This window comes from Scomber scombrus, chromosome 14 (assembly GCF_963691925.1).
Source record: "Scomber scombrus chromosome 14, fScoSco1.1, whole genome shotgun sequence".
In the NCBI taxonomy this organism is placed as follows: domain Eukaryota; kingdom Metazoa; phylum Chordata; class Actinopteri; order Scombriformes; family Scombridae; genus Scomber; species Scomber scombrus.
Genome location: NC_084983.1, coordinates 8,549,430 through 8,564,561, shown reverse-complemented (window position 1 = coordinate 8,564,561; position 15,132 = coordinate 8,549,430). Strand labels below are relative to the sequence as shown.

Below are 15,132 nucleotides of genomic sequence, written 5' to 3'. Positions count from 1 at the left end.
AAGGACTACACTTTTGGTTAATAATTGCCAGTTATTGATTGTCTGACATAGGAGGAGTGCACTCTACAGAAGGTTGACATAATAATAGGGTCTGTGATGACAGATGATGAGAGGAGAGACAGAGGGAGCAAAAAATGAAAAACGGAAGGTTCTGTGTTAAAATGTAAACAAAATACTGAAATGTGAGTGAAATTTTTAAAAAGTGAGAATAAATCAGCACAAGAAGCAACAAAGCAAAGCCAAGCCTGTGTATTACTGTTTAAATGGCTTAAAATACATTTATAGCAAAGTACACAAGTAGATTAAAAGTCACTAAAAACATGGAGAAGACAGATATGGTTGCAATGTGCAGCAACTAAAGATTAAAAATTCAACAACAAAGAAAAAAACAAGCTTTCAAGCCTCACAGTGAGGGGGAACAGTTCTAACTGTCTGCGCCAGAGTAAATGTGATCAGGCTTCTGGTTTGCATTCAGTTGATGGTTTTTAATTTACACCTAGCCAAAACCATCCATCCATCCATCCATCCATGTTAGTTACCACCTATCCTCTAGAGGGTGGCGGGCGAGTTGGAGCCAATCTCAGCTGACATTGGGGCGAGAGGTGGGATACAGCCTGGACAGGTCGTCAGTCAATCACACAGGGCTAACATATATAGAGACAGACAATCATTCACGCCTACGGGTAATTTAGAGTATATCAATTAAGCTAACCTGCAAGTTTTTGGGTCTGTGGGAGGAAGTACCAAGAGAGAACCCACGCAGGCACGGGGAAAGCATGCAAACTCCCAACTAATGCAGTTTAATATGCAATAAATCATTCATCAAGGTTATAATGTTCACTTTTAGTTTGAACTGCTTTGAAGAGGTGTTGAATTCAACTTTGTGGTCATTTTAGAGGCTTTATACTTTGTGGTGCTGTTGAACTGTACTGCGTTAATTTAATCATTTTTCATAATAATGAGGGTAGATTAAATACCTCACAGTTAAATATAGTATTTTTTGTATGGCTATAATGTATTACGCCACATAGGCTTTAGGTAAACGTAGAAAATAAACTGGCAACTGAGTGTTCTTCCACAGAGGGACACGCATTAGCGTTTCAAAAAGATTAATGGGAAACCTCAGAGGCTGTTGAACGAGGAGGAATTACCAGACTGCTCTCCTATGAAGGGCATTGTGAGCAAACCAGAGTAGACAAACAAATCCCACAAACAAAACACACTGCGCATACCCGACACACCACTGACTTGTTATTACATCAGCGATTCAACATCACAGACAGGGTCAACTTTGACAGAAAAACAGATCATGTGGCAACTGAATGTGAAGTGCAAATTATACTGCAGCAACACAGAGGCCCAACAATGCAATGCTTTTAAAAAAAATTTAAAAAAATAGAGAGAGAGAGAGAGAGAGAGAGAGAGAGAGAGAGAGAGAGAGAGAGAGAGAGAGAGAGAGAGAGAGAGAGAGAGAGAGAGAAAAAAAGTTACTCACCAATAAAATACCTGGAGGTATTGTAGGTGTGGACAGTCTCAGGAAAACATCATAATAGCCTTGCCTGCAGGTAAGGTCTCTCTCAAAGGTCAGCTGCACTATATGGGACTTCCATAATGTTTCCATATGTGAAGGATGGTTTGTCTATGTTCAGTGAAATTATGAGGGGGAGGGGACACAAAAGTAAGGGAAAAGAAGCTGTCACATATAGCAATTACAGTCACAGTACATTTGAGGAAGTTATAGTGAAGGCTAGGTGCTTCTGCTGAAGTGAAGACAGGAAAAAAACAATATCTTAATGCGAGAAGTGCCTTAGCCAGTCTCTGTCATTATACCATGCACTCAAAAGCGGTACTATTTTTAGCATGCTATAAACTGACTGGGTATACTGTGGACTTTGAGAGGTTAGACAACTTCAAAATAACTCAACGCCTGAGGCAGAAGTAGCCTGAGGGAGTGTAGGTGAGGGGTTACTGCAGGGCTTCACCTGGCTAACCGAGAGTTAGCTTTGCTAGCACTGTTTGTATCTGAAGTCTGCCGGTTTTCCTCCTCCCTTCCGCCTAAAATAGGTCCTCCTCCGTACCGCAGGTGTAAACTTAGTGTAAACAAACCATATTTTTGAAAAATCCTTAATGTGATTTTTTTCCCTGGCAGGAGCAGATGTGTTTGTATATTGTTTATGTTTAATTAATTACATAAATAAATACATACAAACTTGATACATACAAAAAGTGTTACAGGAGTACTTTTGCGCGCGTATTTGATGTCTTTCTTCTTCTTCTTTAATTTACAGTGGATAGCAAACCAACGTGTATACCATACCGCCACCTAATGTACCGGAGTGAGTAACAACAGCGGCTGTGTTCTTAAGCTTATAAAAAGTTGCCCCTATGAGGAAACTCTTAATATTTAGAGAATATAGAGAATAGAATTTCCCCTCACAGTTAAGACTATATTCTTTATGGCTTTTGATTGATAATTGTTATTATTGTATTTTATTGTATTTGTTTGGATGTTTTGGGTTTTTATTTTATTTTATTATAATCATTCCATAAGTTTTATCTTCTTATACATTTTATTTGTCTGTTTCTTTTGTCTTTTAATATCTTCTTAACCTAGTTTTTTTACTTTAACTTGTAATAAACATTTTCTCTTATTCTCTTTAATTGTACTTATTTATTCAATTATTTTATTTTTTTATTTATTCATTTCTTTATTTTTTTATTTTTTATTTTCTAAACATTTTTATCATCTTATTTTCTCTTGCATGCATTGGTCTCAATTGTTGTCTTTTAATTTGTTCTTTGTTTTTGTTCTCCCATCGTCAATCAACTACATTTTTACCCTATTAATATCAAAAAGAACTTAAGAAAGTAAAAGTAATAACTATCAGCATGTGAATAGGCTACTGCACGTGAAGGTTTTCAATCACGTCATATGCTACTTTTAAAGTGTGGCTTATAATGTTTTCAACAGAGATGTTCATTACATAAAATAGTATTCATGAGTACACCATCTCTTAATAGAGACTCAATTCTATGTTTAGACCCATAAATGTCACTGTCCATTCTATGCCCATTATCACAAACAATGCAATTTTTATTTTTTTATTATTTTATTTTATTTTTTTAAATTACACCTTTTATAAGAATGAGTCACACTAAGCAATGGGGTCAACCGCACCTCCTTATTAAAGTAAAAGTTACTGCTCCTTTTTGTTCAAAGAGAATTTTCCTAAATCACTCCTAAGCATGGACTACTTGCAAGAATTGTTAGGCTAAGTTAGGAGCCCTGTGAGAGTATCCTCAGAATGTTTTTGAATATGGCCTCAGGGCTATAAATATATATTACTTCTGCCACAAATCCCTCACTGCCTTTCTTATTGTCAATAATAATAATAGTAATAGTAATAATAATAATAATGATAGTAATAAGATATTTTCTATAGTGGTCTTCAGTGTACTTTAAAGATGCTTTGCATAAGTTAAAATGGTCACGTAAAACATTAATACATTAATTCCAACTTGTTGAATGTCACTATAATTAAGTAGCATACTATATGATTTGAATGTGAATAAACCCATCCTACTTTAATGTCCGCCTCCACTCAAAAATAAGGTTTTCTTCTTGTTCTTTCAGTTGGAAGGTTGAGCTTCACTGTGCAGAGTGATGGATGTGCAGAGTCTGACACTGAAAGGTTGTTTTCACATTCATCTGCTGAAAGTGGAAAGTTTCTCTGTGCTCATTGAAAATTCAATTTTAAGGAGTATGCCTGCGAGCGTGATTTGTGACATCTCAAGTAATTTGGAGGCCAATGCTGGTCCATTATTCAACTTACACATGTGTGATGTGGAAACATGAAGCCTCCAGTGCAGAAACACTAAAAATGGACTATCCAGTGAAACAGAAAACATCTTGTGTCCAGCAGATATACTTCTGAAATGAAACATATTTGCATATTGATTGATTCTGGATTTTTTTTTTTTATGAGGGTCAAGGAGTAGATGTTTCAAGAATTTTAACAGGATTGTTGAACTTTTTTGTGGAAGAAAAATATATCAGACAAAGTATTATTTAAAGTAGAGTATTTTATCTTAAAACATGTCTGGAGAGGATCTTACATTTCCATTTACTATTACATTTTCAGAGGCAAGTATTGTACTTTTACTCCACAATTTTTATCTAACAGTTAGATTAATTACTTTGCTGATGAAAGTTTTACATACAAAACATATGATTAGTAAAATTAATGCATTAGCCTATATATTAAACTAAATAAAGTGCTTAAAATCAGATCGATCTATCTATCTATCTATCTATCTATCTATCTATCTATCTATCTATCTATCTATCTATCTATCTATCTATCTATCTATCTATCTATCTATCTACTTATCTATCTATCTATCTATCACCTTCAGTATCTACATAAGTAAGTGAACACACCACTCTTCTTATGACTCCACGTCCAGTGCTGATTCTGATGTCATATGTCCGGTCTACAGTTACTAGCACTGCACAAAATGTTAATAGAATTTATGTTGCAGTTATCCGGTATTATTATTCCTGTAGCATTAGCAATCTTATATTCTGTAATGAGGCTCTCGGTCACCAGTGAGGGGAGCTCAACTGCTAAAAGCTATTGGGTCAGTGACAATGGTGGTTCAGTAGGATCACTTTGAAGATTTGTTGATAAGGATTCCTTTGTACATGTACTGAAGAAAGTCTAATCTATCAAATTACTGGTTCTAGCTTTTAAAATGAATAATTTGCTGCTTTTCCCTGTTTTATATGATAGTAAACTGAATAACTGAACAAATATGAAAATGTCACCTTGCAATGGGTATTTTTCACTATTGTTTGACATTCAATGAATAATCATTTAATCCAAAAATAACAACACCTTGTAATATGTAATTGTTTGAGTTATGGAAAAGGTGTATGACCATATAAGTGTATATGTCTCCTTGCTCCTTTTATGACATGTGATATTAATTTATCTTGTTTGTTTATTTTATGTGACTTGGTTTAGTGAGAGTGCTGCAAATGTTTACTGTTCATATTATTTGTAATTCTTCTTTTTCTTTTTCATTTGTAACATATTCAATTTAAAAACACAAAAATATTCAACTGGAACACAGATTAAAATAACTTTGTGCTACCGGCAATTGCACCATTGGTTTAAACATTTAGTTTAAAACAACACTTAATACGACGCTGTTTTTATTTCTGTGAAACTTTAATATAATCTAATTTCCTAATTTTTTTAAAGACCTTGTATCACTCCCTTGTCATATTTTTGTAATGATAAAATAAAAATGTCATGAACATTTTCAACTGTGAAGGTTGAGTCTTTTTGAAATAATATCAAAATAGGCAAGTTAAAATGATATGAGGTGTGATTTTTTTGATGACAGTTGCAAAAACACTGAAAAGTCTTAAAATATAAATATCAAGCTTTTATGACAGGTGTCAACACACAACAGGTCAGTCAAGAGCAGTCTCTACTGCTGTCTGCTTTCTGCCTCTCCTTTCCTGCAAAAGTAATGATCATAGCAAGAGAGGAGAGGCTTCTCAAATTGGCTGTCTACCAGTCTGTTCTCTAGGGAGAGAAGACCACGCTACACAAACTGAGCAGCCTATCTATTGATGCAAACTGTTGCTGTGTTGTAACTCAGAGACATCTGTTTGTTGGTGGCGTAGTTGTTCAGTTTCTTCTTATCTGGCAGTGACCTGAATTGTTCTGTAATCTCTGAGTCTGCATTTCAAGAGCTACTATCTTCTTCATACGCAATGTTGTCGTCATTGCCTGCTATTGATGTGTGTTCCAGTCACTACTCAGATACTGATTACTTCTTAATAGTAACTACTAGTATTTGGATAAGGTGGGTGGGAGTAAAAACTGTGTAACTTTATCATTACAAACAGGGGTTTGCATCCTATAGCCAACCAACAGTTCTTTTCCTTTTATTATGGTGATTTTTCATTGACCATAATAATGTCAATGACCTGTACCTGAAATTAAAGTCCCCTCCACTCAAAAGTATTTCTATTGATGTTTCTTCACTTGGATGTTTGAGCCTCATTGCAGTATGATGACACTAGAGGGCCAAAACGTGTCTGTGCTCACCTTAAATCTGTATTTTAATACATGAATGTACAAGCATAATTTGTGACATCACATCTAGTTTGGATGGCTATCATGGACCAGTATGCAACTCACACAAGTGTGAGGTGAAAAAGTGAAGCCTCCAGTGCACCTATGGATAGATAGATGGATGACTTTATTAAATCATCATAGCAGCCAGATACATTAAATTACAGAAGACAACAGGTACATGAACACAGCAGCTATGATGAATCAGCAAAAGGAGTAAAGAATGAATTAGTGGGAATATTGATTGATAGTCTGGATATAAATAAGGTTTGAGATGAAGGCATAAAGTACTGCAGATTAATAACGTTAAAGTCAAATATACCAGTGTGCAAAGAGCAAAGGGATTAGAATAATAAATAAACACAAAGCTAAGATTTACTTTGTGCAGATATAATCAGTTGTTCAGATAAATATTCAAGTGTTCTGTGCTCTGGTGTCCTGATGCACAAAGAGCAGAGTGTTAAAAATAAATAATAAAGGCAAGTTTAGTCCATTAGCAGTTTAATGTCAGCAGGCCTGGCAAAGGCAGATGAGTTGTAGAGTCTGATAGCACCCTGCAGGAATGACCTGTATCACTGCTTTACACACCAGGGTTGAATGAGTTTTTTGCTTGGCTGACATGTTGTGTAGGTAGTGTCCATGATCACCAGCAGTTTTGCCAGCATTCTGTCCTTCACCACCTCCTCCAGCGTCACCAGCCTAGATCCAATAACAGACCCAGCCTTCTTTATGAGCTTATTCAGCCTGCTGGCAAACTTTACTTTGATGTCTACGCCCCAGCACACCACAGCATAGCTGACTGTGCTGGCAACAACAGACTGATAGAACATGTGGAGCATCTTGCTGCAGTCATTGAAGGACCTGAGCCTTCTCAGGGGAGATCTTGCATCCAGCAGTTAAACATTTGAAATAAAAAAATATTTGCATATTCATAGATTCAAAACATTTTATTCAAGGAGAGGGGGTGGATGCTATTTTAAGAATTTTAACAAGGTAAGTGAATGTTTCTTTACGGAGTATTTTTGTATGTCTTAAAACATGTCTGGAGGGGATCTTTAGCCACAACAGTTGTCATTCCTAACCTAAACCAAGTAGTGTCCTAAACTGAATCAAGATTAAAAAAAAAACATAAAGACAGATAGATAGATCCTTTATTGTCATTGTCACCAGTACAACAAAATTTAAAAGTGCTCACATATGGTCATATGAGTTATTGCACAGGACACTGACAAACAACCTATTGTGATATTTAGGCATGAGGACTTGCTGCTTTAATGGAAGATGTTCATGTCTGACACACATTACATTACATTAGATCTAAATAATGTGTTGGTAATGTAGTAAAAATGCATTGCTTTGATGACTGGGTTTTGTTCCAGAATTTGAATTAATCTTATGAATCAGATCTTGCAGAATGTATAGCTACATACAATAAATACATAGTTGGGCGCTATAATATGAATCAAAGGTCATCAAAAAGAATAGCTTTACAATATATACAAGTGTATCTTTGTCAAGGTTATCATTTTTAATATTTTTGTTGAGACTATGTTACATTCAAAGTAACTTGTCATTTGGGTACCCTTTACAAAGGGGTTTATAAGCTGATATCGATGGCTTAATTGATAGTTAATGGGGATTTATTAATAAAGCAGTTTAATACTTAATATAAACCCATTATAAAGTGTGCCTTAGTAGTAGTAGAAAGTGGTGTTTTTAAGCTATAACAGAGACATGCTTACCAAAAGGGGCATGAGGTACTCTACCAGCTTACAATGGGCATATAAGATTCAGCATGATATTCCCATATGATACCATTAGCTTCCTTCTGTGGACTGCCTGCAAGACATGACACATCATGCCATAACATCACTGTTCAGTGAGGTGGTGATTGTCTCATGCACACTTCCATTTGTAGATGGGGAAAATAGGATTATTTGTGGTTCTCGACAAGATATAGTATGAAATTATAACATATGACCAAGATATGAAATGAAAATAAGACAGAAAGATAAACAGGTTATTTTCTCAGCTGGCTGTGGGTTGCCCAGACAAGTTGGAAAAGTTTAATGTTAGTGACTCCAGAGATTTTCTCTGCCGACTATCACTGTCACAAGGTTCATATGTGACAACTCAAATAGCAACCCTGTTTTTATCTGCCACTCTTTCCTCTGACAGTCATATCCAGTTTCAACAACCACACTGAGCCTACTTTAATAATGCAGGTGATGACCCCATGAAAACACATGTGCTGCTACTGTAAATTGGTTGGGGTCTGGGAGAAGGGTAGAGTCACATAAAACGGTGTAGATATTTTATAGACAGCTTAGATGCAATCTGAGTTTAATGTCAGAGATAACAGGTGAACTAAATATCTACATGAGGATGAATATCAAAATGGGGCTCTATGCTCTATGGCGATTTTTGTAAAAATCAAATGAGGTCAAAGGACTTTACATCTCAACTCCTTTAATTCCTTTCATTCACTGATTTTTCTCTAGCCTGAGGGAAAAGAGAACAACATTTTTCTTGGTGCAACAGAGACTTTAATAATGAACATGATCAACCATGTGCAAGACGTAATATCCAAATGGATTCTTTGCAGACTATGGAATTGCTTAATTTATTAATGAAAATCTATGTTTACAGATCGAACACCCAAAGTAGAGCCAAGATCCCTTTTTTCTCATAATGTTATTTGTTCTAATGATTGCATTTAATATACTCAAACCACCATTTTCTTTCTGACCAACCCAAACATGTGTGATGTAGGCACACACTCTCATCAGGCCAAGATCACAACCTTTACCCATTTCACAAGATGGTCTATATTAATATTATATTAATCTGTTCCTACAGAATGGCTGCAAAAATGGAAATGTAAAGGCTACTGTGTGGAAATGGATACAAAGGGGAGAATAATTGTTAGAATGTATCTCATCACCGTAGCTGTCAATCATGTGAGAAGTCATCCCTGTCAGTTTGCTTTTGGCTCTTCATACCAGGTGTTGCAACACATCTGCAATGTTTTCCAAGGGGTTAAATACAATTCAAAATAATTAGTTGCACTCAGAACATGTTACATGACAGACATTTTAACATTTAAGTAGAATGCACAACACTGTTTCCAGCTAAAAACCGATTAAGTGTTTGAAGCTGCAGAATATAGGCTAACCTATTCTAATCCCACAGTTTTAAAGCTGGAAAGTAGTTAAAGACAAAGGGATTGATATTCTACTTTTGCCCTTGAGTGAGAGAAAGTGGGAGGGAGGGAGGGAGGGAGGGAGGGAGGGAGAGTGTGTGTGTGTGTGTGTGTGTGTGTGTGTGTGTGTGTGTGTGTGTGTGTGTGTGTGTGTGTGTGTCTGTATGTGTCTGTGTGTGTGTGTGTGTGTGAAAGAGAGAGCGATAGAGTGACAGAGAGATAATCTCTTTTGTATTTTTGATCCCTAAATGTGGTGGTTGTGTCCCCTTATCCCAGCTACTTAGTTTCTGCAGAGCGTAAGTGATGCCATGCACTTAGGCTGTGAAAAGCAGGTCAATATGACCACTGAGAGAAAACCACATGTGCATCACATGGATAGCCTTGGGATTATTTCTCACAAAATGTCTTAATTCCTCTGTTCACTAATGATCCAGGGAAAATGCCCTCTAATCTCCATTCCATTAATTAAAAAGAGCATGAGCCCATGGAAAACCTCACCATCTGCTGCAGTTTCATTCCTGCAGACAGATTGTGTTTTCGGTTTTTAACCAAGGGAGCTGGGTTTTTCAGAACGAACGGGTGGAGCGTGCATTGAGGTGGATGGTAAACAGATACAACTGCTCTATTTGCGTGTTAATATACTGGAATAGGCTATAAAAAGCTGTTGTATTCAGGATCAATCCACGCTAGGGTGTTATAATGATGTCACTGAATTTGAGCAGCTTCCTCAGGGCACCTTGTCTTACTTTTACATCTAACTTGCAAACTTAACAACAATTTAAAAGTAAATTTATATAGTAACTGTTTCTAGGATGAATATATGGACTTTAACCTTTTATGGAGCTTTTCTGCCATACTTGTAGTCTTCTATGTAGTTGCATAGGCTAAAAAAGCATGCTTTGATTACAAGAATTTAATTTTAAAAAGTTTGTGGTGGAGTCCTTTCTTTCCAAATCTCCAGAGGAACACATTCATTCCACATATTTAATAATAGTTCATTAAGAAAATCACTTTAAAAAGTTGCTAAAATAAGAATTGTCAGTCTGTAACTGTAACTTTTTTACTGTATGAATTAGAGTTAATATGCAGCAGGAAGGTTTGTTTCTATGGGACTATGGAACTATTTCAATTCAAAATGATGAAACACTCTTATAAGAAAAACTGAAGCAGGAACGTTTGACCTGGAGGACAAAGCCTCGAGATTGTGACATGAATTTGATCGGGCTAGTAGGCAGGCTAGATTATCCGAGCAGATGTCGTCCCCCCCCCCCTATTGGAACAGTAGGGCCAATAATAAACACACACACACAGACACACAAAACGCACACTAATCTGAGACAGGCTAGTAGCCCTTGCACATCTCTCTCTTCCTCTCCTCTCTTTTTCTCTCAGGCAGGCAGGCGCTGTTTCAGCCCCACCAATGATAAGTTTTCCCCAGTCTGTATTTTCCACAATTCTGCTTTATTCATCTTCTGTGAGTGGTAGACTAGAGACACAGTCATTGGTGTGAGTTTCGGAATTGCTTCAGCCTGCAGATGGACACTCAAGGGGCGAAGAAAAGACTCTGTGGGAGATGGCATGCAGTGTGCCGTTTTGCGCTGTTCACTTGTTTCCTGGATACAGTCTGGGGACAGATTCGTTACTCAATCCCAGAGGAGCTGGAGCATGGAGCTTTTGTTGGCAATATTGCAGAGGACCTGGGCTTGGATTTGGACAAGCTCTCTGCGCGCAGATTCCGTATAGTCTCAGGTGCCAAGAAGCAATATGTGGAGGTAAATTTAGAAAATGGAGTTTTGTTTGTCAACGAAAGAATTGACCGTGAAGAACTATGCGAGCAGAGTTTGTCTTGTTCTTTTCACTTGCAAGTGGTCATAGAAAACCCTCTGGAGCTGTACAGGGTAGAGATGGACATTTTGGACGTGAATGATAACTCTCCTAGTTTCCCGTGGACAGAATTTAATCTGGACATATCAGAGTCTGCTTTGCCAGGATCTCGTTTCCCACTTGAGAGCGCACAGGATTTTGACGTGGGGTCCAATTCGCTCCGCACCTATTTGCTGAGCGTAAATGAGCATTTCCTTTTAGATATACAGACGCGCAGTGATGGCAGTAAATTTGCAGAGCTAGTCCTACAAAGCCCACTGGACAGAGAGCAGCAAAGTGCGCATCAAATGGTCCTAACAGCTGTTGATGGAGGTGCGCCGGAGAGATCTGGCACTGCGCAAATTGATATTACCGTTTTGGATGCAAATGATAACGCGCCTGTGTTTGATCAGTCGTTTTACAGAGTGAGGCTTGCTGAAAACGCACCAAAAGGCACAGTTGTCATAAAACTCAATGCGTCCGATTTAGATGAGGGACCCAATGCTGATATCACTTATTCATTCAGTGGCCACGCTCCCATCAAAGTGCGCCAGCTTTTCAGTGTAGACTCGCGCACGGGGGAAATCAAAGTCAAAGGAGTCATAGATTATGAAAAGGCCAGGATGCATGAAATTTATGTCCAGGCTAAAGATAAAGGTCCATCCGCAGTAGCAGTTCACTGCAAAGTACTGGTGAACATTTTGGATAAAAACGACAACCTTCCAGAGGTGATTTTGACATCAGTGTCCACACCTGTGCAGGAGGACGCACCTCCGGGAACGGTGATAGCCGTCATCAGCGTAATGGACAAAGACTCAGGGGAGAACGGGAACGTGGACTGTGAGATTCCCCATCACGTCCCATTTCAACTCCACTCATCCTTTAAGAACTACTATACATTAGTAACTTGTGATTTTTTGGATAGGGAGGCAGTGGCAGAGTACAACATCACCCTCACCGCCCGAGATATGGGCTCCCCACCTTTATTCACAAGGAAAACTATTTTGGTTCAAGTGTCTGATGTGAACGATAACGCGCCTCACTTCAAACAGCCCTCCTATACTGTATATTTAACCGAGAATAACGCGCCAGGGGCATCCATTTGCTCGGTGACCGCACTGGATCCAGATTACGGTCAAAACGCATACCTCTCCTATTCTATATTGGATGGTGACATACAAGGAATGTCAGTGTCCACATATGTGTCCATCAACTCAGACAGCGGCAACCTTTACGCGCTGCGATCCTTTGACCACGAACAGCTTAAAAACTTTCAGATCATAGTTAAAGCTCAAGACGCCGGTTTTCCGCCTCTGAGCAGCAACGTTACAGTGACCATCTTTATTTTGGATCAAAACGACAATGAACCCGTTATTGTGTCACCAGTTCCACAAAATGGAACGGTACCTACCGAAGCAGTGCCCAGATCAGTTGACGCTGGTTATCTTATTACAAAAATTAACGCGGTGGATGCAGACGCAGGTCAAAACTCGCGTCTTTTTTATCAAATGCTCCAAGCAACAGACCCGAGCTTGTTTAGCATTGCTCTGTACACGGGAGAAATCAGGACAATACGCCAGTTAGTGGAAAAAGACCCCATAAGGCACAGACTGGTCATTCTGGTGAAGGACAATGGTCAGCCACCCCTTTCGGCCACAGTTTCCATCATCCTGTCAGTGGTTGACAGCCTGCCAGATACACCGCCCGATTTGGGTGACCTGTCACTAAGCCCACATCACAACTCCAACTTCACCCTGTACTTAATCGTGTCTCTGGGCGCAATCTCCTTCACATTTCTGGTGGCTATAATTGTCCTGGTTGCAGTGAGGAGATTGAAGGGCAGACCGTCCAACAGCGAGTCCAACTTCCTCTCCATTAGCGAGTGTTGCTGCTGCTGCTCACGCTCAGAAAAATCTACCGCCACAGAGGTTTTCAAAAAGTCCAACTTAAATGTTCGGATGTCCGGAGGCGCGTCCGGCTGCGCAGAGGCAAACAGCGGCACCGCACTTCCTCAGGTCTATTGCTATAAAATGTGTCTGACACCGGAATTGTCTAAAAGTGACTTCATGTTCCTCAAGCCTTGCAGTCCGGTAATGTCAGTCCAACAGAATAATGCCAAAAGCACAGACTACCTGACATCTGGCTGGAGCGCACTGGACCGTAATGAGCTGACCAACAACAGAGCCGCAACTCCAAACGAGGTACAGTAACTTCAAAAAATATACTGAAAAGTGGAAAGGAATTATTTTATTTATGTTGCTGTATCAGTAAAATATTAACTTGTCACTGTGGTAACGATAAACTTTAGAATCAACACAGTCCAAATGTTATTTCTCAACAGTAAGAGTTATACCAATCCAAAACCACAGCCAGGCTCTCATTAGTTTAACTATTGTCTCACTTCAATTGAAAATAGCAGAAAGATTGAGTACAGTGTAACAGTGTATTTCAAACACTAGGGAGCGCTGCAACACGAGCCTTACTACTTTTTGCTCTTAAAAACGTGTTTCATATAAGGAATGTTAAACTGTAAAATAATAATCTTAGGCATCAAAATGGATTAGATGAAAATCATAGCATTGCTATTATAAATTCATCAAACCTAGGTTGTTGTCTGTAGGATAGAAACAAGTTTCAATGTTTTACGTAATCCAGTGGAAAATGTAGCCTTATCCAACCCCCATGCTGTGACAGCATACCTTGCAGTCTGGGCAAATTATCAAAGTGTGACAAGGTGTTTGACACAGGGATAAAAAGTGATCCAGGGATGAAAAGAGATACACATTTCTACCCTAGACTTGAAGCTTTCTCTTGATCTTAACACTGCCACTGCTGTATTTGTACTCTAGTCAGCTCCCCCTCCTAATGGTTTCCAGCTGTTTCACTAAAACCTGACTTTGTCTGACTTTCGCTCTATAGAACTTATCAGCTTTTGGCTTCCAACATAAAAAAGGGAGAAAAGGGAGTGTCACTGTGCCTAGATATAAATGTATGACATTTGTGCTTGAGCTGATCACCGATTTACAAAGTTTCTTTATGTTTTAACTGTGCAGCTGAAGTATTCCAACAAGGACCTCACCTGGACGAAGAACCAACGCAACTCAGCATACAAAAGGTAAATACAGCTCATACAATTAAAACATCCATATACACACACACACATGCACACACCTAAACTTGTGTTGTCTATCTTTTCAGGTATAGTTCAGCAAATATGGAGGGTACACTTTCACGTCAACAGAAATATGATGCTGATGGGTTTTCCTGCTCAGTGGCACCACAGTACTGGACCTGGGGAAACCATATGAAAGGTAGGTGGAAGTTTGGGCTCACTGTTACTCACATGAAAGAGGCAGCAGTGTATGGCGGGTGGAGGTTCTCCTTATGTCTATGCCTCAGGATTTAGTCTGAAATATAAAATAAAAAGCAGATAACACCAGGCCCCAAAAACGAGGAGATGGGGTGGGGGTTAATGCATCAATTTAAGGATTACTTAAGTCGCTGCAAGAAGTATTATTTGCAAAATAGCTGAAATTTAGAAGATAAAACCACCTTATTCACATGAAGCATACTGTATGTAAATATGAGGTCTTTGCAGAAATAATCTTCTGATACATATTGTAATTTATGCATATTTTCACAGACTGCAAGATGACTCTTCAAGAGGGAGTAGTACCTAACTACTCATGGACTCCAAAGTACACTCAGCCTCAATGTGATCCACCAGACTACCAGCACAATGTATACATTCCTGGCACCACATCTGGCTACAGCACTCTGAAGCTCACACCCAGAGGTGAACTGGATGTGTATAACACCTTTTCTACTTTTGGGAAGAAAAAGAAATTCATCTCAAGCTACGAACAGTCTTTTGACAATGACGATGGTCTCATAAGCAATGATATCTATAAATGA

General features: G+C 38.5%; 1 protein-coding gene across 1 annotated transcript; it reads left to right on the top strand.

The window, feature by feature from the left end:
• The first annotated feature begins 10,889 nt into the window (after window positions 1–10,889).
• On the top strand, window positions 10,890–15,132 carry LOC133993851 (protocadherin-10-like). The gene is made up of 4 exons (XM_062432950.1): window positions 10,890–13,418; window positions 14,271–14,332; window positions 14,416–14,528; window positions 14,861–15,132. Exons 1-4 carry the CDS (start codon window positions 10,890–10,892, stop codon window positions 15,130–15,132), a joined length of 2,976 nt encoding a protein of 991 aa, XP_062288934.1.